The sequence below is a fragment of the Daphnia carinata genome, chromosome 9 (assembly GCF_022539665.2).
Source record: "Daphnia carinata strain CSIRO-1 chromosome 9, CSIRO_AGI_Dcar_HiC_V3, whole genome shotgun sequence".
In the NCBI taxonomy this organism is placed as follows: domain Eukaryota; kingdom Metazoa; phylum Arthropoda; class Branchiopoda; order Diplostraca; family Daphniidae; genus Daphnia; species Daphnia carinata.
Window position 1 is genome coordinate 8,646,388 of NC_081339.1, and position 27,538 is coordinate 8,673,925.

The following is a 27,538-nucleotide window of genomic DNA, read 5'->3' on the forward strand; positions in this document are numbered from 1 at the left end:
TTTGCACGTACTAGATTGCATTACATGATAGTTGGCAACGCAAGTGTTAGCGCCTGTGTCGCGCCACCTACAGCCGTGAATATCACCAAGTATCCATCCCGTGTTGATTGTAATTTATTTTTCAACGATGAAATGTAAGGTGTTGAGACAATTTACTTGGATTTAGCTGACTGGGAGACTAGTAGTTAGTTGGGCAAATACCACACAACTTGAAAGTTCCAGTAAAAAGTTAAATGGTTTTGCTGCAGATTATTTGGGGCACCTGGATTTCATCAATGTCAGATTTGAATGCAGACTTTATACAACAAATTTGCGATCAAAGGTATGTCTTAACAATATATAGTAGAAATATTTTTTTAAATATTTGTTCTTTCAATAGATATGAATCAATTATCAACCACATCTATGGAATTGTGTCAAACAAAGTTACAAAATCGAAAAGCAATGTTTACAAACCAACATTGACTGAAGCTTGGGAGTAGATGATTGCTGTGATCACAGATCACACTGACCATAAATCAACAAAAAATGCCAAGGAAATCCGTACCTATTTTGAAACAAGGATTTACTGTGAAAGCCAACATCTGAAGCCCTGCATTAATCCAACATTTTGAAATCCAAAAACTGGTCGATGGGCACTGGATTCTTCCTTTTTTCCTTTTGAAACATATTTTAATCGATATATATTTCTCAACTCTTGCAAGGGAGGCTTACACAATCAAATTGAAAACTTCCAAAAATGGTTGTCGAACGCCACGTCGTCGTTAAATAGATTTGTTATTGGCGATCCCTTAGAACTTTGCTTTCGCAAGACGTGGACAGAACTATTTAACGTTGTAGACTGTTCCAAACTGCCGGATCATGTTGGGTTGGCAAACATTCTCAGTGCTGCACGGCTCGCATTGGCCGACGATCCTCACGCAATTCTATTAACTCATTCATCTCCGTGGCGTGACAATACCACAATACTACAATTGGTAAGCTCTTTCACCGCACGAGTGGAACCTGTTGAAACCAATCGTGAATGTGTGGAACATCCGCCTCCTCCCCCGTCACTGCAACTTGGATGGAATACTCTTGAAGCCTGTATGAAGGGAGACTGGGTCCTCCATATGAAAATTAAACTTCTACACACAAATAAAGAAGATGGGCCGCTACGGCTAGTATTGGCTACTCAAGGTGTTGCGACTGTGCGTTATATCGATCACTTTGAACCGAGTTACGATGGATGTAATATAGAAGTATCCTTCATGCTTTTAGAAAATCACAATTTTGACCTTTAAACAACGGCTGTGTATCTAACAAGTGGCATAGCGCGAACAGTGATCTCGTCGTATTGTTTTCTGGCTCATGCTTCCTCTACACTCTTCCATTTTCCTCCGCCATTCAGACCCAAGGATAATTCAACAGCTTTTCTAACATGCCTCGAGCTTGAAGACTTTTACCATGTTGATTTACCAGGAATTGCACTAGACGGTAAATGCATACACGTATAACTGACCAATCAAACATTTAACTGCTAATAGACATTATCTTGTCAACAGACAGGGAGCCACCGTCTCAAGCGGGGTATGGTGTGGCACTTTTAGCTGGTGTGATTTGTCAAGAATTGACATTTCCGTGGCCATTTAAAGTAGCTGATGTTCCCACTTCCTGCAATGAGGACGACAGACGTGTTCACCTAATCTTACCAAAGTCGGTGAACGAGCCGCATCCCTTCGAGTGGAAAGATCGCGCAAAATGGGACATCAGCTTATTAAATCCATGGAATCCCGAAACTCTGTTGAAAGACCTTAATTTCCATCTTAGCGCTCAATTTGACTGTTGTGATTCAACTCACAACAGTCAAATTGAGCGCTATGACGCTTCAACGCGTCAGATGTTGAACGAGGCAGACAATGATACAATTAGCCCTAGCTCGTGTCCCAAAGGAGTATAAGAGAAATAATTCGAACGCTTTCCCAGTCCACCGTATTGGGTGGTAATCTTCTATACATTATACGATCTAAGGTAAACCTTCTTCTTAAAAGAAGAAATTATTTTGTCTAATAACTGCGGAAACCAAAACTTTTTCAGAATGACCCTAAATTGGAAAATCTGTGGTTCATCCGAGTGCATCTTCCAATACTTGTTTCCCCGTCATTGACTCCGATATTACTGTTGTGCCAATGACCATCGTTTGGCACAGAAGTTGGTTGATTGTCGAAAACTTGAGCAAACCACTGCTACAGAAGACTTTAAACGAATTTTTGTTGAAGGAGTGTCATCCTCCGAAGTATGTGCTATCTTCGTCAAATCAGAGGAAGAAGAAAGTGTTCTGCACTATTTACTGCGCGTTAATGCTACCAAAGTATTCTCAAATGCATGGCCCATCAAGCAGATACCCGTCAGGGGAAACTAGTCCACGGCTTTGTACTTTTAGTTACTTATGCTGTTGATTTTAAGTATTGGTTTCCCCGAGCTATGCAGATCAAACAGAAACTGACGCTGAAATGGAAGAGTTAGTGGCTACTACCAATAAGGTTTCCATCCACACAGAAGGATAAAAATATTTTGTTTCAAGAGCGTTCGCTACCATCGAGCGTATGTTCAAGATTTAAACAGACTAAAGAAAATCTCAAGCGCTGCTCACGATGCAGATCAGTAAAGTATTGCAGTGTCGATTGCCAACGGTCAGATTGGTCATCACACAAAGCCTCATGTCTCTCGCACGCAGTCTTGCTCGTCAATAAACTTACTGTATGAATATTTGATTATCTTTTCGATTGTATTATCCCTTAGTTACAAACACCCGGGGGACATGTACAGGAGGTTGCAGTGAAATGTGTCAGGTTTGGCAAACAAAGGATAGGGAAGACCGCCACATTTTTCTGCAATATACTGTACAAGGCTGATGCAGGATTTCCTTTCTTTTTTGCGTCTTTCCCAGCAGTGAGACCAGCCCCAGCGTTGAACTTGAACAACAGTATATCTCCATCTTCTACAACATAAAGTTTTCCTTGTTGTCGGTACTTCCCTGCAGCCTATACAAAACATGTTAACACGGATTAAGATTACTCAAGTGGCGCTTTCGTTCCTTTCTGTAACAAGCAGGTAAAAATTTCGTTTGAGAATTGCTTATATCGACAAGCATGCGTGTGACTGACTTGAATGGTCCAAGCTTTGACCTCATTGGGGCCCGCAGTGAAGGAGTACATGAAATTCGAAGACTTATAGCCCTAAGCAATAATGCTATTGAAAGGTATTGCTACTTTTCTTTTCTTGGCAAAAGCTTTACTTGTGCTGGCATCCATATCAGCTAGCTTAGCTTCCAAGTCTGGCTAAGCCTGGCTGCGTGAGCGCCATCTAACGTCGCAGACGGAGAGCGGAGAGCGTAGAGACAAAGTCAATAGGTGGCTGAGTTAAAATACCGTCTTTTTTCGCCAATTTCCCCTCGAAAAGAATTCGTCTGCTATTTTAGGCCATCTGGACCAATGGCAGAGCCGAAACGTCCCGTGGAGACCGCTCGTTTCTCGGAAGCCCAAAAATCGCTCTGACCCCCGGAAAAAAATCACTCTGACACCCCGAAATAAGGTAGGGATAAGGCCTTACGTCAGAACTAACGTTCTTGCCTCAGGAATAATTCATTGTTTGATATAAACAGTGTCACTTAGGGAAATCGGAAAACTTGTCAGGCGGCCATCATGGGCGGCAACAAGAGCTAACTTTGATTTTTCTACCTCTCTTCTTTCGGTGGAAGAACCCTTGAGATGTGTAGCGGCCAGTGCTGTCATCTAGTTTGTACTGTTTAAAACAAAAAGACTTTTTCTGTTTCCCAATCAATTTGGGCATTCCATTTTATGCCGGGTGTTATTGAAGTTTTTTTTGAGATGTCAGTATTACCTGTAAGTGGGATTTTAGACTAAAATGCAACCACTAAATATAACTTCTCGGTTTACGTTGCGTGCGTAACAAATACACGTAAATCTTGGTTGTTTTCAAACGTTTTTGTAGAAATACTCTGAAGTTTAATACTAGACTAACTGCACCACGCAGTTGTAATGATGACGAACCTAAATCAAACGAGGAGGCTAAACGGGTTTTTCTACTATAGAAGCAGCTTACCCTAATGCAAAACTAACGAACTAAAAACTAGTAAAAACGTTTACTAAATAAAGCTGACAAAAAATATTGTCCACTCGAAAACCTCCACGTTCTCAGCATCTGCACTTTTGGAGGCAGGATACTCAACATCTCCGCGTTATTGATCGTGCAGAATTCATGCATGGTATCCCGTATCTTGGATACAAGTTGCTATTAAATGTGTTATACGATGGCTTTTGCTATATTTGATACACGAGATCTTAGATGGACTATTATCGGCCTGCTCAGTCGCCGAGGAAGGAGCCGAAAAAAGATCTGGATTGCGAGTAAGATATCTTATTATTTACTTAAATTATTGTTCGTTGTTCAAGTTTGTAATGAAACATGTAAACAACAGGATGGGACGCCAGTTTTGTAAGCGAAGAACTCGTAACGAAACCAGACGCGGGAGCAACTGCTGATTCCTTTTGGCTACGAAGAGCTGTGACTGCATTGGACTTGGAATTTCGTGAGCCGGAGCCAGAACCAAAACCTTCACCGCTATCGCGCAGCTGTAGTACCAGCAGTAGCAGCAGTTCCTCCAGCGACGAAGAATGAATTATTTTGTGTTTACCAATTAGGTGTATTTATCCGAAGCTTCTCCACTGCACGATTTCTGTCGTTTACGTTCTTGGTTGAATCCTTTTACATGTTAATAAATCCGGGTGCAATGCTAAGATTTATTTTTTTAGCATTTCTTACACTTTAAGTGGAGTTTTGAATCATAGTTAAACACTAGCCTGTCTACCTACTGACTTGCTAGCCGCACAACTGTACGCCCTACTGGTGTTTTCACAGTAAGGATCCAACAAAAACTTACAGGTGTCGAAGAGGGTCACACAGCCCGATTATTAGCTGCTGTTGTCTAAATCATGAAAATGAAAACTTTTGTCGTAAAGCGATACGGATTTCACAAAAAGTCTTTTGAAAATTCTAGTATTTCTTATTTATTACTCGTTGTTGCGATAACCAAAGGACAAAAAACCAAAAAAAATTGGTGGTTTCGCTCATAGTCTACTTGGTAGACTGATGGGGCGCCAATTGGGAACCCTGCCAGTGTTAGCTTCACATGCCAAATTACTTGTCTTAACCCTGAAGGCCAGCTTAAGTTAAACCATGACTTTAACTCTGAGGATCTTCTGACTGAGGCTGGGATGATGACTACGGATGTAATCACCACGAGCCCCACTCCTGTATGAATTCGTCTCCCTTCATACAGGATGTCTCCTCATCCAGGTATGGCTGCGATCATGAGCCATCGAGTTACCAGCAGGAGTTCCACGCAAACTCCTGCCTGTCATTCATCCCTTGCGGGACAAACGGCCGGTTCCAACTGGCAGTTATTCTCTTACGAGACCAACTGCCACCGATATTCACCAACCAGCTACGCCACCAATGTACTAATTGAAACCTCGGCCTTTTATACCGTATTTTTCGAGCCCAAAACAACGTTGACAAAGAATAGATAATAATCGCCAGTCTAGTACGTTAAATGAAATATCTTAATCTATATTACCTTAAATTTCATCTCTTTACAATTTAAGAAACTGGTTTGGCCACAGTGATTATGTCTTTTCTTCTATGCACCTACTATAATGTCATCATTGCTTGGGCTCTGTATTACTTAATCAATTCTTTTATGGATCCTTTACCTTGGGAGGGTTGCAATAATGATTGGAATTCTGAGCTTTGCTGGAATGGGACCAAATTTAATAGCTCTCAGAACCAAGAAGAGACAAATAAAACAAGCGCCCCGCAAGAATTTTACGAGTACCTTTTTATATTCAAAGTAAAAAATTTTGGGATTTTTTTTATAAACGTTTTTGGATTACCTCACAGCAACCACTTGTTACAGATGACGAAAGGAGTCGAAGATTTTGGCACGATGCGCTGGGAACTCCTCGATTGCCTCGCAGTTGCATGGATTCTCGTCTACTTTTGTCTGTGGAAAGGCATCAAGTCATCAGGGAAAGTTGTGTACGTTACAGCTACTTTGCCATACCTGTTTATAGGGGCATTTATTGTCAGAGCTCTCACGTTGCCAGGATCTGAATTAAGTCTCGTTTACTTCTTTTCCCCAAAATGGGAAACACTTCTAGAAGCCAAAGTATTTATGAAAAGTATCATTATAATCTTTAATTTGCACGTTATTTAAATATGTCGTTTGCAATTTAAATTAGGTTTGGGTTAACGCAGCTGGTAACCATAAATGCGATATAAATTTTTTTTTTACTGTTAGACTACAGTATATAAAACATTAACCCATCAGCTCAAAATTTCAATTCTATTGGGATTGCGTTTGGCTCCCTGATGGCGTTCTCCAGCTATAACCGTTTCGACAATCGACTGATGCGTGATACTCTGATTATTTCGCTTACTGACGCCGTTACCTGCATTTTAGCTGGCATATGTGTGTTTGGAACACTAGGAAATTTAGCCTTTGAACAAGGCAAAAGCGTGGACGAAGTTGTTAGTAGCGGTAACTCAAAGAAATGTCATCAACTATTATTGAGAAAAATAACATTTATATTATGTTCCTATACAGGACCTGGGCTTGTTTTCGTCGCCTATCCCGCCGCATTGTCTAAAATGCCCTTTCCTCAAGTATGGTCGGTCATTTTCTTTTCAATGTTGCTATGCCTTGGAATTGACAGTCAGTTTGCCACGGTCGAAGTAATTATAACTTCAATTAAAGATGCCTATGGCCGATGGATACGCCTTCATTTAAAACGTCACGAAGTTCTAGTGCTATTGGTATGCTTTGTGTCGTTCATATGCGGGCTGCCAAACGTCATGCAAGTAATACGAATATTTTATTAATTAACATGTTTTGGTTATTTATTAAGTTATTTTTACTATTTCTGAAGGGTGGAATCTACTTCTTTACCCTGATTGATTACTATGCCGCCGCTATTTCTTTGATGTATATTGCGTTCTTCGAAGTAATCGCAATTGTATGGGTATACGGTGCTAATCGTTTGGCCCGCAACGTACGGGATATGACAGGCGAACTACCGAACTACTATATAAGAGGGTGCTGGATGGTTGCCGCCCCCTGCCTCATTATGGCCATATGGATTTTTAGCCTTGCTGACTATGAAGCTCCAACATATAACAAAGGGCAATATATATTTCCAGGATGGAGTATAGGAATGGGTTGGGCCATTTCTTGCCTGTCTTTATTAGCCATTCCTATATTAGCAGTTACTGCAATTGTTAAAGCAAAAGGCAACAACATAGTCCAGGTATGATACTCATACAAATTTTAAGTATGAAAATTCAGCTTAAGTTAATTTAAAAAAAATTGCAACCCTCTAGAAATTGAAGGCATCCATCAAATCTCCTATTCGTGAATGCCCTTGCTGTGGAAAAATGTTGAACAAGCAACATGAAGCTCATCATGGAACTGCAGCAAACAATCCAGACAATGAGATTTGTTTGGTGCAGCTAACCTCAGACTGACAGTGGATGTTTCGTTTTCTAATAATGTCGTAATTGTTTCCACTATGACCTCGTTGCGTCCGTATTCGTCTCTTACCCTTCGTCCTGACCGCATTTATGTCGTACCTGCTCTAGAAAAACGACCTCCAAAGTTGTTCGTAACTGTCACAAAATTCAAGTAAGTTGAAACGTTGCGTGAACTCCTCACTGTCGAATTATAGTGCACACCTCAATACATTCAGATATGGAGACATCTTGAATTATCAAAGGCCGCAAAATTATGCTCGAGCCTACGTAACTTAAGTTTAGTAAATCAAGATAATGTACATTCGCCAACTGTTTTTCTGTTGTCATGGCTACTGATAGCAGACGATGCAACTCTAGTGAACACATTTTTTTTTTGTTGACAAAAATGAAACGTGTAGTAGTAACCGGGATCGGACTAGTTACCCCGTTGGGTTGTGGCGCCAACAATGTTTGGAGTGCATTTTTGGCTGGAAATGTGGCATGTGGCTAGTGAATACGTCGCCCCGAACGAAATTCGTACCATGTCCCCAGCTTCACTGTTTGCTTTAGCAGCATCAATTGAAGCTGTTCAAGATGCTGGCATTGGAGAGTTTGGGGACATTCGAAAAAGAACCGGAGTTGCTGTAGGGATGGGAATGTCAGATTTAGAATACATAATTGAAACTGCTAACATTTTAAAGGATAGGGGTCCATCAAAAATTAGTCCTTACTTTGTACCACGAATATTAACAAACATGGCTGCAGGGATAATAAGCATCAAACATGGCTTTAAAGGCCCCAACCATTCGGTTTCTACAGCCTGTGCTACTGGAGCTCATTCCATAGGTATGTCTATTTACATTGATTCAGGTGGATGGAGGAAACTTGGCACTAATGGCGTCTATCATAGGTGATGCAACAAATTTTATTCGCCATGGGAATGCTACCGCAATGGTGTGCGGAGGAACGGAATCCTGTATCTCACCCTTGAGCATGGCTGGTTTCTCTCGTCTAAGAGCTTTATCCACAAAACATAATGACACCCCAGAAAAATCATCCAGACCTTTTGATGCACAACGCGACGGATTTGTGATGGGGGAAGGAGCAGGTGAACCGAAACTCCCAATTGCTTAAAACAATTTTTGTTAAGATTTAATTTTGCCTGTAGGCATTGTCTTTCTGGAAGAACTGGATTCTGCTTTATCGAGAAATGCGAAGATTTATGCAGAGATCTTGGGCTACGGCACGTCGGGAGATGCTTCCCACCTGACGGCACCTTCAGAAGGTATTGACGTGCTTATATGTTATCTGGGTCGACCATTCTTTATTATTGATTATATTTTCTAATTCAGATGGAAGGGGAGCCATTCAAGCAATGCAGAATGCCTTGACGGACGCAAAGTTGTCGGATGTCGACCGAGTAAGTTACGTTAACGCCCATGCAACTTCAACTCCTTTGGGTGATGCCATCGAAGTGGGCGCCATAAATCAAGTATTTTCCTCGCACGGTCAAGAAAAGCCGTGGGTTAGTTCGATGAAAGGTTCCCTCGGCCACGGGCAAGGCGCAGCTGGAGCCGTCGAAGCAATCTTGGCAATCTTGGCTCTCCATCACGCTATTTTACCTCCGAACCTCAATCTTGACAATCCTGATCCTTCGTTGCTCGATTTAGTTCGGTTTACACCTAGTCATCTATCGCACTGGCCACTGGAGCCCGGCCAACATCGCCGCATTTTACTAAAAAATTCCTTCGGTTTCGGTGGAACCAATGCTAGTTTGTGCATCGCATCTTTTTCGCCATAATTGTAATTATTCCATAATACCTTGATGCAAATAAATCTGTGAATTTAGAGTTCTATTCCATGCGTTATGCACGGTATTATCCACTTGAATACTTGATAGGAAGTTTGTGCAGATGATGACAAAGCTTTATTTCGAGTGGGCCCGTTCTGATCTACCAGCACGATTTGCATGATCAGCATTTCAACACCGGTCAACGTGCTTATTCGGAAATACTCCTTGTCATACCAAAACTTTCGTAACTCCTTTCGTCGTTCATTGTTAACCCATCTCTACATATTGCGTGTGTTTTTCACCATGTATTGCTGTTTTAGCCGTTGTGTGAACCATTTTTAGTAAAACGATTTTCCAGAGCGAGACTATAGCAAATGGAACATTTCTTGCGTGCCACAATGCCGGCTGTTTTTCTATTACGTATCAGCCACGTTTTTGCTCTATCGGCGGCCTTGATACTAAATTATGATCATTAGCTTAATTTATATCATGAATGGGCGAAAGTTTTCCTTAATTTACAACTACTTTCTAACAAAAGAAATTTGTGTTAACTGCATATAAGTTCAGGGATAGTATGAAATGTCGAATATTGGAATTTAACTTAACTTCAATAAACTGCTTGATGGAAACATGTCCAGAGGACAAGGATTAGGTTCGTAATCAATACAGAGTACAGTCTTCTTTGGAAATAATACACTATTTATAAATGATTTTGCGTTGATTTGTCCTGATAGTATTATCCATCCGGTTGATTTGATTCGTAATTTTTTTTTGGCTGCAACAAAGAAACGCCAGGACGGAAGAAGTTGCGTTGGATGAAAGAAAAACGTAGCCAGAAGCGGCTGTCGGTGAAAAGCCCACAACAACGTTTAGCCGACAGGCAATTCAATATCAACTTTCTCCAACAGCATACTGTATGTAGGACTTCTTCATTGTATGCTTTCCAGATTTCTTGCCTGTCGTCTATCTCTTGGGTGTCTGTGGCTTTGTGCTCATTCTTTTTCGTAACGCCCGTTAAAAACCCTTTTGTGGCTAGGCAAAGACGAAAAAGAAAACGGCCATCAGTTGCTCCCTAGCACTCGGTCCGACTAGACGTTTGGCAAGTTTTTGTCTTCACAACATTGATGTCGGTTCAGTTTTTGGTGATGTTGCGTGCGTGAACGTTAAACAGAACAACAAGGATGAACGAGTACAACTGGACACACTGGATCGGGACTAATTTGTGCGAACGATGTGCTGATCCGGAAAATTTGGACGATTCAGTTCAAGAACCAGATGAGTTCCAGTGCTGGTTGGATTTGTCTTTTGTGGCACTAGACGTGCTAGTGGCTTTCGTTTGGCTTTCAATACTCATTTACACGTGCAGTGCCATAAAAAGCGTTCGCAGAAACCGTTGTTTATCGCAAAATTGCAGTTCAACAATTTCCCGTTATCCACTTCACGATGTTCACTGGCTGTTGGTCGTGACATTGTTCCTGACTCACCTCGCTGATCTCGGAGACGTTCTACTCATTTGGCAGAATAACCCGTTGCAAATCGCTAAAGTGTCCGTTGTCGTGCCCATCAGCAACGCCCTCGTTGTCGTCTTATCCTGCGTTTACTTTGACCGTATCGAGGTGCCAATTTTAAATCAAAAACATAAGGCTCTTCTGCAATTTTTAGCATGGCTTGTCGTCAAAACAAAAGAAATCATTGGCAGCATCCCGTGAAAGTAAATGCTTTGAAAAGGATTCGAAAGGAAGTCCTTGACCTGTAAAGTTGTGGTCTGATTGCGGGGCTTGCGTTCGTTCATCATATGGCTTTCTGAATTGGTGGCGGGCAGGAAATTATCAGTCAGTGTGAGAGCGAGATCCTTCCTTTGAAGCGCGATTTTAATGATGCAATTCTTTAAAGTATATGTCAAGAAGGATATGTTTCGTATAGCCGGCCTTTTGGTTGTAGACCTCTTCATCAGACCATAACCGGTTCAAATGATAACATCCGGTTGGTTTCCATTGGCACTCTCTAGTTTTCTTTTTTTCATCTCTAAGACCCTCAAAAATAGTGTCCGTCTACTTATTAAGATTTGTGTTACACTGAGTTGATTTACATTGATCATGTCTAAGATCTTTGAGAAACTCGATTTATTCCACGCCTAGTTTCATTGACAGATGACGGGATAGCCGGATAAGTCTTTTAGCATAATCCGATGAGCTAGTTAAATATGTGATGCAACAGAAGAGATTTTTATGTGAAAGACGAGGCACGTTCTTCACTGTGTCTAACACTTTCTTTTGTTTACTCATATTCAAGGTATGGCAGCGCGCTGCCTATTTGCTATGGCTATGTCCGCAGTGGCTGGCCGAAGCCATTCTCAATTTCGTTCGTTGGCGTCACTTTCACTTGGATTACACCAGAGATACGGACGCTGTTGGATCTGTCGCCATACAACTAGTCATAACGTGGATGAAAATTATGCTGGCCGTCTTTCTCTTCGTTGTCGACGCCACGACAGCACTACAGGTAAATGCACTCTGACTCACTGCACTGAAATTATTAAGGTATACCTCACGCGCATTGACCCACCGTGTCGCAATAACTTCCGGGACGCATATTATCACGAATGACAGTTCGATTGCAGCATCGGAGGAATTTCTTTTTTTTTTTAATGTTATTCTTTCCCGCTTACGCTAGAGGTAAAACGAACGGTCTTAACGGGAATTCCACTGTAAGAATCTTGTATAGAATTCCAGATGTCCTCAATAGAATGTTAAAAAAAACACGAAAGCAAAAAAATAATAGTAATAATAATAAAAATAGACCAAGTAAAGATGTTGCGATCACATTAACTCGTACTATCTGACAAATGGCGCGTACCCTTGAAACCGTGAAATGTTTCTGAACCATGCAGAGGTTCAAATATGGCCATATCGTAAAGCTACCAAACATGGATTATCCTAGTGTGCTATTTCAAGACGCAACTTTCATTCCACGAAATTTTAACATTTTCCATGAAATGTTTATATTTGACCAAAAGAAGGGACCATCAACGGCTGGAACGGAATCAAAAGCAAAGGATATTCATCCACCTGATAAGGATACGATATCAACAAAGTCCATGGATTCGGTGTTCGTTCAATCGTTTCCATCACAGGTGGAAAAGAACCCAAAATACTGTTACCTGCACGGCCAATCAAACCTGCTTTCCAAAGCGACCTTTTTTTGGCTCAATCCACTCTTGCTGGTTGGTTTCTGGACTCCGCTAGAACAAAAACATCTTGGCCCTCTACCAAACGACTACAAAGCCTCCCAGTTGAGCCAACAGATCCGAACATTACTCGATACTAAGAATCCCAATTTATGGCGATGCTATTGGTCTTTCTCATGGCGGGCAATCTTGCTCGGCGGATGGCTCAAATTCTTTGGTGATCTCGTCGGTTATGTTGCACCGCTTGGTATTCAAGTCATGGTCGGTTACGTGAACTCCGCGTCTGCAAGCAACTCCACCGATGCGAACAACACCACCGGGACTTACTACTCATCCGTGACGGATTTCTTATCCAACGGTTACATCATGGCCGTCATAGTCTTTCTGTCGAGCTTCTTGCAAGGAACATTATCTCAAGCGTCCAGTCACGTCCTCTGCGTTGAGGGTATCAGGCTCAAGACGGCCCTTCAATCTTTCATGTATGAGAAATCTCTACGTCTCTCCTCTTTAAGCGGAGTAGCTGCCGATTCGGACAAAGTTGATGATGAAGAACATCCAAAATTGGAAGACGCTTCGCTGCAGCTGGATGCCGGTACGTTAAGTCAGCTTCTGACGGAAGATTGTGACAACACCATGGTGTTCTTGTGCCTGTGCCATTATCTGTGGGCCATTCCTCTCAAACTGGCCATTCTGCTGTACTTGCTCCATCAGAAATTGGGCGTAGGCAGCGTCATTGCCGCCCTACTCTGCCTTCTATTAATGGTGCCCGCTCAGTTCTTACTGGGACGCAACATATCACACCAGAACAAATCGAGTATGAGGGAGGCTGGCAGAAGATTAGCGAAAATCCACGAATGGATATCCAACATGAAACTTTTCCGGCTGTACGCTTGGGAACGTTCGGGATTGAGTCGGATTCGGGCGGTGAGAAGGAAAGAGTTGCAACACCTCTGGTCGTATTCTATTCAATGGGCCTGGGCCACTTTTTTGACCCAGGCCTCCACTGTGGCACTGACTTTGTTGACTTTTGTTCTCTATCCGTTTCTGTCTTCTTCCGGAACTTCTCCCTCCGCAGCAGAAGCTCTCTCTGGATTGGCTCTGATTAATCAATTTACCGTCCCATTGACCATCATTCCAGTCATTGTGCCGGAGCTGATTGCCGCCTGCAATAGCACCCTCCGACTAGGCGAATTCTTTCGCAAATCGGACATCTCTATCCAGCGCCATCATCACTCCAAACTGTCAGTCGAATCGGTTGAAGGGCAGGAGCCTTCATCCGCCACCAATGAATCGATTTCTGTCCGCACGTTGGAAAACATCGCGGAAGACGAAGAACACCAGCAATCCTGTTCGGACAGTTGCACTGACTCTGATAAGTCCGTTCGATTCGATCAACAGGAAGAGTTGGCCGTCAGGGTAAGTCACGCTACCTTCAGTTGGCATCCAGTTGATGTGGACAACGACCGCAATGACTTCATGCTATCCGACATTAGCCTAGAAATAGGCCAAGGCCGACTGACGGCCATCGTCGGTCATGTCGGCAGTGGCAAATCATCGTTGATGATGGCTTTGCTAGGAGAGTTAGAGATGAAATCGGGCAGTTTAACATGGGCATCAACGGCCAGTACTCAAGTGGGTTACGTCGCCCAACGACCGTGGTTAATGCACGCCTCTTTGAGAGATAACATCCTCTTCGGCAACGCCCTTTACGCCAAACGCTACAGCAAAGTGTTGGAAGCGTGCGCTCTGACGCAAGATGTCGAATTATTCCAGCAGAGGGATACCACTCTGATTGGATCTAAAGGACAGAACGTTTCTGGTGGCCAAAAGGCCCGCATTTCGTTAGCTAGAGCTATCTATTCACCGGCCTCCACCTTATTACTGGACGACCCGTTCGCGGCTCTTGATCTGCCAGTGGCACAGCACGTTTTTCAAGAGGCGATCCAGCGCATCCTACTCCGCCAAGGAAGAAACGTCATCTTGGCAACGCATCACATGGAATACGCCATGCAAGCAGATCACGTCGTCGTCATGGATTCGGGCACCATTCTAGTGCAGGGCTCTCCAGAAAAAGTTGCTTCCGTTTGGCCGGAATTGTTGAACCATTCGAGCCAGTCGGTCCAAGACTCGTCCAGTTTATCAAAGGGAACGGCTAAAGATAGATGGAATATGCTTCGATTGGTCACGAAAACCGGCTACGTTTTCAAAGCAAGTAGCAGTCGGAAAGAGGAAGAGATCACGATCCAACCGACGGACTCCGTACACGGCCAGCGATGGAAACGTCGCTCCAGCCGCTTGAATGCCTTGTCCATTCACATGTCGCACGATCTTCCACTCATGACCGATGAAATGACAATCGACGAACTTCTACCCGACGTTGGAATGGCATGTGATCGTCTGTACGGGTCCAGAAGTCTGCGGACTCGTCATCTCAGCTCATTGAATGGACCACTGCCGGAAACCCTACCGTCAGCACCACAACAACCACGTTCCATTTCTTTCTCACTGAAAGGTCCATCGGCAGTTTTCTCTTCTTTCGTCAACAGAAGACGGACGCGTTCAAGAGATCGATTCTCTCAAATTCATCACCAACCGGTCGTGTCACTCCATCCGCTTGCGGATTCTTCCTGGAGTGCTAACGGCAGCGGTAGCAGCCATAGTAGCCGCGTAGGCTGTAGTTCCAACAATCATAGACCATCCCTGTTTCGGCTTTATTCGACTCCTGTGGGCAAACGCTCATCGGAAGTCGATGGCTCTCAGAGACGGACAAGCGCAGAGAGCGATCGTTCATCGTTGACCGTTAGACGGACGTATTCGGACCAAGAGTCCCGTCAACACCAACCGGGCATACAGAGATTGGTGTCCACAGTGTCAGGTTTCTCGGAGGAAATCAATGCTGATCCGGAAGAGGCCGATCAGGATCGAGGGCTGTTACGGGATCCCGCAGCAATCGACGAAGAGCGCCAATATGGCAGAATCCCTCGCCGGCTCTACTGGCTGTACGCTCGCGCTTGTGGAATATTTCTAACATTGAGTTACTTTTGCGGTTCGATCGGTTGGCAAAGCGCTCGCCTTGCCACCGATTACTGGCTCGTAGTTTATCAAATCGAAACCCACAATTCATCCTCAATGAATACGATGTCGAATAACGGCCAACAGCCTACGACTGTCACCGAAGAGACAGGCACCAGTTATTTTTACCTTGGCATCTACGTTTTGCTGTCCATTGTATCAGTTATCGCCGCCATTATGACCAACATCCTCGGGCAGGTAAGATCGCCTACCTTTGTCTCAGAGTTATGTATCAATCAAACATGTGATCGGTTTGGCTACAGGCGGCGGGCAATCAAGGCAGAAAAAGGCTGCACGATGATTTGTTAACAAGCCTTTCACGCTGCCACACGCGCTTGTTTGACGTGGAACCGACGGGCCGTTTGTTGAATCGCTTCAGCAGCGACATGTCTATGATAGACAAAAAACTAGCGACGACTGTTCAACGCCTCGTCCAGTTTGTTCTCATGTGTTTGTCCGCCATCGTCATTAACGTCGTCATCAGTCCGTGGTCCCTCCTCATAGCTGTATTCATCGTCGTCATATTTTATATGCTTCAAAGGTTCTTCCGCACTTCGGCCAGGTGAAAATTAATAAATTCATTGACCTTTAATAACACGATAAATCTATAAGACATTCACGAATAATGGGCATCTGTTGAGGGCAGTAATATTTACTATTATAAAAATATCACAGGGAATTACAACGATTGGAGAGTCTATCTAAAGGACCTGTGGTTTCTCATCTGACCGAAACACTTTCCGGCTTGGCGACCGTAAGAGCGTTTGGCCAGCAACGTCGATTTCTACAGACTATGTACGAAAGGATGGATAGCCATTCGGCAGCAGTTCTAGTCCTCAATTCTACTAACCGCTGGCTCGGTTTCGCCCTGGTATTGTTTCGGAGTTAGCGGTTTAAATGATCAACTGGTTTTGGATGTTATTTACCGCCTCACTGATCAGATATGTGTAATTCTTAGGACTCTTTAGGTGCAGCGGTTGTGTTGGTAGCCATGTTGCTGGCCTTGTTCGTTCATAGGAGCTATCCCGAGCATCTGACTCCCGGCCAAATTGGCCTAGCCATCAGTTATACTCTGATGACGCCCATCTATTTGCAGTGGGTCGTTCGTTTCTGGTCCGAACTGGAGATGTACTTTAATGCCGTTGAACGAGTACTTCACTACTCTGAATTACAACCCGAAAGCGAAACGACAACTGTGGCATCCGACAGCCAATGGCCGCGTAAGGGTGATATCGAAATTTCGAACCTATCGGTCACCTATCACTGTAGCCTAGAGCCGGTGTTGCGTGATCTCAGTTTGACTATCGGGCATGGCCAGAAGATCGGCATTTGTGGCCGCACGGGTAGTGGGAAATCCACTTTGGTCAACGCCATTTTTCGGCTTGCTGACACGGCCGCCGGTCATATCAAACTAGATGGTATCGATATCGCTACGCTGGAACCACATTACCTAAGATCTCGGTTGACAGCCGTTCCTCAAGACACTCTGATATTCGCCGGTACTCTTAGGTAAAAAATGAAATTATCACTCATTTTCGATACTCTTTGATTTAACCTTAAAACTTTAAACGGATTTGTGCATACGATCGTCGCTTAGAGATAATTTAGATCCAGAACATCAAATACCTGATGTAGAACTATGGGCTGCTTTGGAGGCTGTACACCTCAAAGATTGTTTCCGGAGTATTGGATTGGATGGAGAAATGTTTAAGGGAGGTAGTTGCAGCCTGAGCGTTGGTCAACAACAGCTATTCAGTCTGGCACGGGCATCCCTTCGTCCGTCAACGATCCTCGTTCTAGACGAGCCAAGTAGCGCGTTAGATGTAGAAGCCGAGCAAACTTTGCATCATTGCCTAGATCATCTATTCGAAAATCGAACTATTCTCCTTGTGGCGGTATGATAAATGAAACTTCTCGCCAATTTATTTCATTAGTTTTAATTTTCTTTCCCCTATTTTCTGCAACAGCATCGCCTATCGAGCTTGCGAAAATGCGACTGGATTTGCGTCATGGAAAATGGACAACTAGTACTACAAGGCACACCAGACCAAGTTTTAAACGAGCTGCCAATTTCTGATTGAAAACTGTTGCCATTAAACATAGCTTTTATTTGATCTAATAGACATTATCGCTAAACCGTATTTTTTGTTATTTCCGGAAATCACGTCAAGTTGATCAACTGATGACCTTTTTCTAATTTGCGCAATGTGTAGCAAATAAACTGGGAAATTGATATGCCGAATGAAAAATTGTTTGTTTGCTGTACATCAATAATCTCTTTAAAAAGTAAATAAAACTGAACTACGAGTAGTGATGATCAGTGTTACCATAGACTTGCGCGTAAGAAGACAATGCGATAAAAAAAAACATTGTTACGTGGGTGCGTCCGAATAATGGAGGCTGAATAGTACTTTGAATCCTCGGCGTAGTACGCTGGTGCAGCATTTATTGTTGTGTTGTAGCTAGACTCGAAGTAGTAAGGCGGAGTATTACTGATATAGTAACTGTAAGCGTTCTAGGACGTCGGATCATTAGTTAAGAATGTTGTCCCAGCGGAGTAAAACAGAGTTGCTTCAGTGTAGTAACGGTGTAGTAAGTTGGGGCTACATTACAATTTACTGCTTTTGTGGTAGAGTACAGATCACAGGTGATAGTATAGCACGGAGGCGGAAAGGATTTGTCCGATTCCGACGGGTCAGCTGTCCTATAAAAAATTCGACTTCGGGTGGATAGTACCATGGAGCCTTAATATTGTACCATTTGGAGCTTCAGCCTAGTACCTCAGGCTTGCGTAAATTGTAGTGCTTCACCAAGGATGATGAAATAAAATTCACCAAAAATAAGAATTGCAAAGAATTTTATTTCGTTCCCTAGCTCAGGTCCTTTGTATTAACTATAACCATAGAAATGGTGAAACAGGGCCTTCGATATTAAATAAAGAAGAAACTAAAGTCCTGGCCGTAAGTATAAATTTTTATTCAATCAACGCGAGCAACGCGGTACGATAAGATACAGAAGTATCACGCTGTTATAAGAAAAAAAAAATAATACAAGCATTATTATTCAATAATATTAAGGAACAGCATAATTTTTTTAAACATTTTATTGGCCGTTTTTACTTATCGAAACTGCGCTACTAAGTGATTCTCCGTATACTATCTGAAATGCATTCTTGATATTGCCCAGGTCAATCTCACTACGGCTTATTCTTATTCTATTTACTCTACAATAGGGTAGACTACCGCTTAAACTACAGGGTCGTAAAATACAGGATTTCCCGTATCTGAACTTGCGCAGGTTATTAAAGCTAGGCCCTGTATTCATAGAGGTAAAAAGTGCTCCTTGACTTCAATAGGCTACGTTACGTAACTACTAAAGCCCCACATCCAAAGCATCTGTGACTTAGTTTAGGTAGATGAACACCACTAGGGTAGATTTCTTCTATTAGGAGAATCAACTAACACCACCAGCTGATACTATCAACTTGATGATCCCTCCCAAAGAAGCCTAGTCTATAGGCCATCAGATACTTTGAACAAGCTTTACTATTCGTCAAGGCGGTTATGGAAGAAGTGTAAATCCGGTTAGGTTCTCAATGCTCAATCTCAACGCATCGAGAGGCCCTTTTACTTGTTTCTTCACCGTTTGAAGACATATCGTGATGATTAGACATCTCAATATTGCCTAGCACCTTATTACATGAGTTTGTTTCCGATGCATGCCGATGACACCTCATATGGCGTAGCAGGGGGAAACTCAACTCACGGGAACCGTGACGGTTACGCAATGCCTTGTGAATCGCGGCTCACAATTGGATCACGAGATGACCACCACGGCTCCAATAAGCAGAGGCACACACAAGTACTTTATACGTGTTTTTCTGCACGAAAATCGCGTTTGTAACAAGTTGCGGCAGTCCCGAACAGTGATTCGTTTTTAGTGTCAATAAATGAATTTCGTAAGAAATCGTTTAATGAACTTTCTTTGAATTTTCATTTTGAGTTTAAAAATACAAATAGATTTCAAATTGTCTAGTTGTATCTTTCTATTATTATAAGATAACTGATGGGAACCCCCACCTTCTTGCTCGTCATCCTCATATTATTCGTATGATAAAATATTCCACGATTTTATCAAATTTGTTCCGCGAAATACCCTTCCGCTGGTGGTTTCCACAATTGATGGCGCCTCAATTTCCACGGTGATTTCCTCGCCATAGCGTACCGCGTTCCAAGTATACACGATAAACACGGTACCATTTGGACTACCACAGCTGATTTCAACTGTTTTTGACAGAAGGAATCAGAATCACACCTAACGTGCTGACTGATTCGAAGTCGCATATCAGCTAATGACATTCTAAATACAATTGACCGGGTAGTGTTTTGAAATTTAGTTCACGAACATGGCGATGGGAAAGAGTTATAAAATTTGGCACAAAATAAATGGACAGGGACCGTACAGTGTTTTACTCGAACAACGAAACCGAGACGAAGCCCTCCTCTTTGAATCTCTAGTTATTGCTGGACTGGGTAATCAAATTAATTTTTTTTTCACACAAAAGCTAACAAAAAACCCAACAAAATGTGCATATAACTACTAAATATTTGCCAGGTCCTGCTGAGGTTGACGTAGTAAAAAAGTTGTATACAAAACTTTCTGATGCATATGGATGTCTTGGTGTACTACTAGTAAATACAGGTTTGTCAAATGAACTAGAATAAAAATTGAAAATAATTTTGAACTTTGATACTTCAATTTATTTAGGAGAAGGGCCCTTACAATATCTAGTCATGGTTACAGGTTGTGTTTCTGTTGGAAAAATGGGGGAATCAGAAGTGTTTCGAATCAATCAAACAAGCTTTATACCCTTAAAAGGACCACAGACATTAGAAGAAGAAAGGGTAACTGAGCTTCGGAAGCTGTTTAACTCTGGAACATTCTATTTCCTCTGGTCATCTGGTGAAGACCCAATTGATGCTACATTATGCACCCAAAAGCTCCAGCAGAATTGTGGAACAGACAATAGATTCTTCTGGAATAGGTAGATATTCCCTATAGGCTGGCTCACTGTGCAATTATAATTTTTAAAATAATCCTCTAAAATTGACAGGCTTTTACACCTACCGTTGCAACATTATGGAATTGACTGTTCCCACTGGTTGTTGCGAATTACGTGCGGAAGTGTTGAAATTCGAACCGTTTATGCAGGCCATCGTCAGTTCAAAGCAGCTATCCTTTCACGGCTTAGCTGCGAGCGAGCTGGGACACGTTTTAATGTACGAGGTGTCAATGACGAAGGCCATGTAGCCAATTTCGTCGAAACGGAGCAGCTCATCTATGGTGACCAAGGCGACGTTTCGTCTTTCCTACAAACTCGCGGTTCAGTCCCTCTCTTTTGGGAACAACCAGGCGTTCAAGTGGGCTCGCATAAAGTCAGGTTTTCTCGTGGCCCCGAAGCTTCTGCGCCTGCCTTAGAACGCCACTTACAGCTAATGCAACAGCGATATCATGACACGGCTATCGTAAACCTACTCGGTCTCAATATGGTTGGTGCCAAAGAAGGCGAAGCCTCTCTTAGTCAACTTTTCCAGTCCGACCAGAAACGTTATTGTGAAACAATGCCTCATATCATGTTCGATTATCATCAAGAGTGTAAGGGCGGCAATCTCCAGAACCTCGCCAAGTTGAAACAAAGTCTCCAGCCTATATTTGAGCGCCATTCGTTCTTCTTACTCAAGAATCAGCAAGTTGTATCTCAACAAAAAGGAGTTATCCGAACCAACTGCCTCGACTGTCTCGACCGAACAAACTGGTAAAAATTACAAATTTGAATAGTAATTTTAACGTGACTTCATTTTTCGAATATTGTTATTAAATTGTCAACAGTGTCCAGACATTCATCGGCCTAGAGATCTTAGCGCTTCAATTGGATGCGCTAGAACCCCAAACGAAACCTCAGACCTGGACAAGGTTCGAGGAAGTTTTCCGGGCAATGTGGGTGAACAATGGAAACGAAATCAGTAAAATCTACGCTGGAACCGGAGCTATCCAAGTGACTGTTTGTGTTATTTGCCTTTAGCTTCTGCTTAACAACCATAGTATTATTTTAACAGGGTGGATCGAAGATTATGGATGGAGCGCGCTCAGCAGCCCGTACGATCCAAGTAAGCTGGTGTTTATACCTTTGTTTTTACTATTATTGTATCGAGACTTTTACTGAAAAATCTAAAAATGCCTTTAGAATAACTTACTGGACAGCAGCAAGCAGGTAAATGTTTTGTCTTTTTTGTTTAGCTTGAGAGAAACTATCTTTTTCTGTCATAAATAGGAAGCATTCGATCTATTGATTCATGGAGGTACGGGAAATGAATTCATCTTCGACCTGGCTCGCAGCCTTTTACCACCACATTGGAGTGTTTTGCCTGCTGATATATTGCATGGTTTGTGTTCGCGTTATGCGGAATTCACACAACCGTTACCCATTCGTGTTGCCGTTGGGACGTACAACGTCAATGGTGGTCACCATTTCCGTAGTGTTGTTTACAAGGACTCAACTTTGGCCGACTGGTTGCTTGACAGTCCACATCAGGACTCTGCTGCTGCCAGGTAAAAAAAGAAATCGTTCATTTCATTTCATTCATTTCACAAAATTCGTTTAAGTAATGTAAAATAATCTTATCAAATTTCTTTTTGTGCAATTTTTTGTCCGTTGCCACGGTGAGTTATTAATGTTTACACCTGAAGCATGTTAAGCATTTAAAAATTACGGCATGCAAGGTTTTGGTTTTTATTTTTATATAACTGTTGAAATAATTGTTTATTGTGACTTGTCTTTTTGGGTTTAAATCACCCCACAGTTTTATTCTTTCTAGTTCATTTCCCTTTTTCTAATTTTTTTTTAAACAGGTCATTGGTATGTCTCAGCGAGGAAGAAGGTTGGCGGTCAGCGGACATCTACGCTGTAGGTTTTGAAGAAATCGTGGACTTGAACGCTTCAAATATCATGGCAGCTAGCAGTGAAAACGCCAAAGCCTGGGCAACTGAGCTACAAAAGGTTTTTATTGAAATGAAATCAACCAATTAGACATTCAGTAATGTGTAAATGATATCGTTCAAGGTGCTTTCTCGGGATCGACCATTCGCTTTACTCACTTACGTTCAGCTAGTAGGCGTATGTCTTTACGTTTTCATACGACCCGAATTAGCTCCGTACGTGCGTGATGTGGCCACTGATTCGGTCAAGACGGGCCTGGGTGGTGCTACGGGAAACAAGGGTGGTGTGGCTGTTCGCTTTGTCCTGCGCAACACATCGTTGTGTTTCGTCTGCAGTCACTTTGCTGCTGGTCAGTCTCAGTGGGCTGAGCGCAATGCTGACTATACGGAAATCACCCGACGTATCTGTTTTCCTCACGGAAGGAAAGTGGAACAACATGATTTCGTCTTCTGGTGTGGCGATTTCAACTACCGCATTGACCTTGACCGAGATGAGGTAATGCTATTTGATACAACATTATCGCCCTGAAAATGAAAACTTGTTTTCCATGTCTGCCTTATATAGGTTAAAGAATACGTCAGTTTACGGGAATGGTCTTCGCTTCTGCAGTATGACCAACTTAAAATTCAACAAGCGCAAGGCAATACATTCGTAAATTACGTTGAAGGTGAAATCAGCTTTCCGCCAACGTACAAATACGATCTTTTCTCCGACGATTATGACACGAGCGAGAAATGCCGAGCCCCGGCCTGGACAGATCGTGTACTGTTCCGCAAACGACGTGATCATGGTCAAAACCCAGGACGAATTGCCTATTACGGTCGTGCGGAATTAAAACAGAGTGATCATAGGCCTGTGATGGCCTTCATAGACATAGAAATTCTTGCTACACGCATAGAAAAAACGCGGTCGGTCTTGGAAGACGTGGTTGGGAGGCTTGGGCCATCGGATGCCACTGTTGTAGTTCAACTTCTAGGCGACTTGGAACGCGATGATGATCAAACGAGCTGGGCTGATGATGAAATGATTTTGACTTCAATGCTTAGCCGAGTCAACCAGGCAGCAGGCGATGTTTTGTTAATTCGTTTTGCCCATGAAGGTCTCCTCTTGACCTTTCGCAACGGAACAGCGGCTCTTGCCGCTGTGGCGCTTTCACCTATACAGGTCAATTTTTTTTCTGTTTCTTTCCATCACAATTTTTGAATAATCTTTGTTGAAACAGGTGAACCATCTTCGCCTAGGCATCAAACTAAAAACCACTGATTGGCCAGCAGCTGTCGCAAGAGACTTCCTTTTAGCAGCTGCTAACACTGTACCTCTGTTCACACCTGAAGGTTCTGTAATACCATTAGAAAATCGTACAGTTGATGAAGATATTCGCGTGTTGGCACAATTGGCCAACCAAATTCAAACAAACGATGGTAACAGGAATATTAAACGTCATTCATTTTAGTTTCGTGGTCTACATTTAAACAATGCTATATCCTTCCGCATAGGCCTATTCAAACCAGCTCCAAGCATACAAACAGGATCCTCACGATCTCCGATGATGCCACGTCCGCCACCACCGAACAGTTTAGCTCTACAACAACAGCAACAAGCCAAAGAGTGGAACGCCGCCAACAGCGCCCCACCGCCAGTTGAGCCTCCGCCACCAGCCCCGCCCATTCAAGCTCCCCCACAAGTGTCGCGGCCTCTCCCTCCTGTGCCGGCACGGAATGCATCTCAAACTTCTCTTCCGCCGCCAGGTCCTCCTGCCGTGCAAATGCGACAAGCGCTGCCTCCCAACGGAGTTGTAACTGCCCCGCAAACCCAGCCAGCCGTCAACATAATGAGGGCTCCTCCGCCGATCCCGGCCAGGAATCTTCCACCCGTTCCACCTCGCACGATTAAGTAACTGGGCCATCACTTTACTGCATGCGGTCTTAGTGAGGTTGAAGATATACATTCCTGTACACCGCTCACGCAATGGTAATAACTCCTTTGTGCATGGCACTTTTTCGTTTGCTTTAGTCTACGTGCTCTGTTGTTCTTTTCAATGTGTTTGTTTATAGAAGTGATCATAATACTCCCACCTCAGTTAAAGTTCCATGTTTAATCATAATAATTTATATTTGTCAGCAGAAACTGTTATGCTACACCCCCAGGTGTTGTATACTTTGTCCTGTGTTTAGATCAACTTAAACGAACGTACGAGCCGGTTGTGTACCCATGTCGAATTCTCGGTTATGTATTGATTACCTAGTCATTATGGATTTAATCCTTGGATTCCAAAATCCAATTAAAGAATACATCCGTTGTCGCTGTTTAACATCTAATAAAGATTTAGTTATTTCACTATGTAGTAAACAGGAAGCGATGCAACACAAGGTGACTAATGCAGGAATTTTTGGAAAGTGTACAAGTGTTTCGGTTTTGCGGCAAACGAGTCAACAATCACATGGATTGCATAAGGATCATCAAATCGTCTTTCAGGTAACCAGAAGATGAAGGAACGGCTGGTGCAAAATGAAAGAGTGCTGACGGGCAGAGTTGAAGATCAAGTAGACTTGGGTTCTGGACATCGGCCGCGTTAGTAACACCAGCTGCTGGTGATACTAAGCTAAATTCTGCAAAAGGTTCTTGGAGGGCTTCGGAGACAAACAGGCGGACGTCTTGCATGGTTTCATTCACTTTGAACGTGCCTTGTAGCACTGGACCATCAGGAAACTTAACACGGATGAGAGTAAATCTGTATTTTCGTGCTGCAGCCTTCTCGTCACGCTCCCTCATGGCCCGCGTCCGTAGCATTAAACCACGTTCTGCCTGCTCAGTTTTCAACTGTTGTTCTCGTTTTATTTCTTCTGCAGTAAGCCAGAAGAAATCAGATGGCAATTCAACCCGCTTGGCAGCCTGTGACGGCATCAAAATCTGGAGTCCTCGATCTAACTCAGGGCGTATCGGTTCGGCGCTGATTAAACTATCACGTAAATTCTGTGCAAACAATAAACATTCGGTATTAACTTAGGTTTAAAAATTAAACTTTGTGAACTAGATACAGTAATGTATTCGATGTGTTCCGGTTGCGTATTTGATAAGACCCAGATATCCTCCAATTCTTGCTGGGCATTTTGTACAGATTTCAGTTGAAAGCCGGCTGCTTGCAAAAACTGTTGAACTCCCTCGAGTTGAGCCACACGTTCTTGGTAAATTTTATTATTGACACGGATTTTGTGATACTTCTCTTCGGTGGGATTCTGAACGACGTTGTCTAGATACCGAAACAAAGTCTCGATACATTGCTGAACCTAACGTTGCAAAATACATGTACATAACATAGTTGCCGAAACCTTTATTTTCTTTTGGTAAATATATATATTTTTACTTTTACTATTATTCTTATTGTTATTCAAAAAAGAAGCTTATTACCTTATCTACAGGCCTGTTCAAGGTGTGTATAACAAGACATGCAGTCAGTCCTGCTTCTTCACTTTCTAACTGCTGATAGAGAAATTCCTTGATCAATTTTTCAATCTCCTTTTTCGGGAGTACCTCAGGCCCTAAAAAATTAATGTATATACAGGTATGCTTTATTATCTACATATTTCAGAATGATTTGGATTACCTACAAGGGGGCACTTGTAATAAACCCCACTGACAGCAAATTCATCTGCTGGTAGAAATTTTTGAGTTTTATCAGACAGTGTCAGTTCTCGGATAGGGGCATCCTGTTTCTCTAGTTCTAATTCTTTTAATGCTTGGGCTCGTATTATTGCTGCAGATCTTTGCTGAGGGGTGGGATCTTTTTTCTTTTCAAGACGTGCTAATGCTGCAGCAGCAGCCTGTTGTTGTGCTGCACTAGTTGAAGCCTCTGAACGAGACTGTGATTGGGCACTTCTGTTTACTGTTGGTGGCTGAACTGGTTCATTAAGTCTATGTCCTTCTCCTGAATAGTCAACATTCTTCTTTAATTTTTTATTCACATAAAAAATACAACACAATCTTACCTGCTAGTTTAAACTTTGTATCAGCTTTCTTCTTTTCAAAGAACTTCTTGATCTTGTCCATTATGATTTTCTACCAGCGTGGTGTGTGTTCAGCTGGAAGTTTGAGCTCTGACACTGCTGTCTTTAGCTGTTCACTTGATATTTCATAGAGACTTGGTTTCAGAAACCTCTGTGTTATTCGTTCACTATAAATTTTCCATGCAACACAGATAGCCAATATGTGGATGGCTAGTATGCAAAAAAATACTTGCAGTAGTTTAATTTGGAAGTCTGAGAATGCCAAATCAAAAATATTGATTAACGTTTCTGAAAAACTGATCAACAGTAGGAAAATGGATTTAAGAAAATGATCTCCGTATTGAACCAATACTTCAATCAGGTGAATGACGGAAGTGACAAAAACGTAAATCAGATTAACAAAATACTCGACGAAGAGCTCGACCCACAAAGTAGACTGTTGATCACCAAAAGATTTTTCATCCACCTAAAAAGTGGGCAATTCAGAGAAAATTAATAGTACTCTACATTTTAGCAGCATCATCAAGGAAAGAGTTATAGTACGACATGATTTTAACGAAGGAAAGAATTACCATGCTACGAAAACTGAAGAACTGATTTCTCGATCGATACCAGAAATGACATCTACTCCGCTACTGAATGATATTGCCTTTGGTTTTCAAAACACGAATCAGCGATCCAACTTGTTGTTTAGCAGTTCCGCTTCGTACCGTTACAACCGTGTCCAAGCAAACCAAAATTTAACTTGGAATAAAGTGTGCTATAATAATGATATTAACGAAAATTTCGCTTAGGCAACTTCTTTTACGTCTGTGCCTTATTCACTGGTATGAGTTTAGCTTTACGAGAACTGGAAACATGAAGCGTTATCTGGGGATTATCCCAACTACTAAATAAAAATAGCAGATGCCAGTTTC

The 27,538-nt window shown here is 42.5% G+C and overlaps 5 protein-coding genes, 1 long non-coding RNA gene and 1 pseudogene across 8 annotated transcripts; 6 read left to right on the forward strand and 1 right to left on the reverse strand.

Annotated features, from left to right (window-relative positions):
- The first annotated feature begins 24 nt into the window (after positions 1–24).
- Positions 25–2,745, forward strand: LOC130700870 (uncharacterized; annotated as a pseudogene).
- Positions 2,746–3,470: 725 nt separating this feature from the next.
- Positions 3,471–4,602, forward strand: LOC130700972 (uncharacterized). Its single transcript, XR_009003930.1, has 3 exons — positions 3,471–3,573; positions 3,644–4,409; positions 4,481–4,602. It is a non-coding gene; the product is annotated as an uncharacterized LOC130700972 (long non-coding RNA).
- Positions 4,603–5,342: 740 nt separating this feature from the next.
- On the forward strand, positions 5,343–7,814 carry LOC130700871 (sodium- and chloride-dependent GABA transporter ine-like). The gene is made up of 8 exons (XM_057522848.1): positions 5,343–5,358; positions 5,667–5,892; positions 5,962–6,229; positions 6,303–6,321; positions 6,392–6,601; positions 6,668–6,921; positions 6,990–7,367; positions 7,441–7,814. The coding sequence occupies exons 1-8, from the start codon at positions 5,343–5,345 to the stop codon at positions 7,582–7,584; spliced, it is 1,515 nt and encodes a 504-aa protein (XP_057378831.1). The 3' UTR covers positions 7,585–7,814.
- A 146-nt stretch (positions 7,815–7,960) lies between these two features.
- LOC130700948 (3-oxoacyl-[acyl-carrier-protein] synthase, mitochondrial-like) lies at positions 7,961–9,419 on the forward strand. The gene is given in 5 exon segments (XM_057522941.2): positions 7,961–8,073; positions 8,075–8,415; positions 8,480–8,677; positions 8,738–8,854; positions 8,922–9,419. Coding segments are annotated over 5 exon segments (1,203 nt in total). The 5' UTR covers positions 7,961–7,975; the 3' UTR covers positions 9,371–9,419.
- A 1,016-nt stretch (positions 9,420–10,435) lies between these two features.
- Positions 10,436–17,932, forward strand: LOC130700928 (ATP-binding cassette sub-family C member 9-like). Of its 2 annotated transcripts, none has more exons than XM_057522917.2 (8): positions 10,436–10,977; positions 11,654–11,863; positions 12,378–15,818; positions 15,884–16,182; positions 16,296–16,491; positions 16,579–17,129; positions 17,218–17,515; positions 17,588–17,932. In XM_057522917.2, exons 1-8 carry the CDS (start codon positions 10,543–10,545, stop codon positions 17,699–17,701), a joined length of 5,544 nt encoding a protein of 1,847 aa, XP_057378900.1. In that variant the 5' UTR covers positions 10,436–10,542; the 3' UTR covers positions 17,702–17,932. The 2 variants fall into 2 exon arrangements, with proteins under 2 accessions (XP_057378900.1, XP_057378901.1); XM_057522918.2 differs by having other exon boundaries at positions 12,381–15,818.
- A 1,982-nt stretch (positions 17,933–19,914) lies between these two features.
- Positions 19,915–24,928, forward strand: LOC130700933 (synaptojanin-1-like). Of its 2 annotated transcripts, none has more exons than XM_057522925.2 (13): positions 19,915–20,152; positions 20,235–20,321; positions 20,388–20,664; positions 20,734–21,435; positions 21,510–21,675; positions 21,737–21,787; positions 21,865–21,891; positions 21,952–22,229; positions 22,548–22,677; positions 22,741–23,112; positions 23,182–23,781; positions 23,840–24,038; positions 24,114–24,928. In XM_057522925.2, the coding sequence occupies exons 1-13, from the start codon at positions 20,026–20,028 to the stop codon at positions 24,512–24,514; spliced, it is 3,417 nt and encodes a 1,138-aa protein (XP_057378908.1). In that variant the 5' UTR covers positions 19,915–20,025; the 3' UTR covers positions 24,515–24,928. The 2 variants fall into 2 exon arrangements, with proteins under 2 accessions (XP_057378908.1, XP_057378907.1); XM_057522924.2 differs by having other exon boundaries at positions 19,916–20,152; positions 22,530–22,677.
- On the reverse strand, positions 24,832–26,801 carry LOC130700944 (UBX domain-containing protein 6-like). Its single transcript, XM_057522937.2, has 5 exons — positions 26,604–26,801; positions 26,222–26,542; positions 26,026–26,156; positions 25,656–25,904; positions 24,832–25,590 (listed from the first exon to the last, which is right to left on the reverse strand). The coding sequence occupies exons 1-5, from the start codon at positions 26,662–26,664 to the stop codon at positions 25,054–25,056; spliced, it is 1,299 nt and encodes a 432-aa protein (XP_057378920.1). The 5' UTR covers positions 26,665–26,801; the 3' UTR covers positions 24,832–25,053.
- Positions 26,802–27,538: the final 737 nt, after the last annotated feature.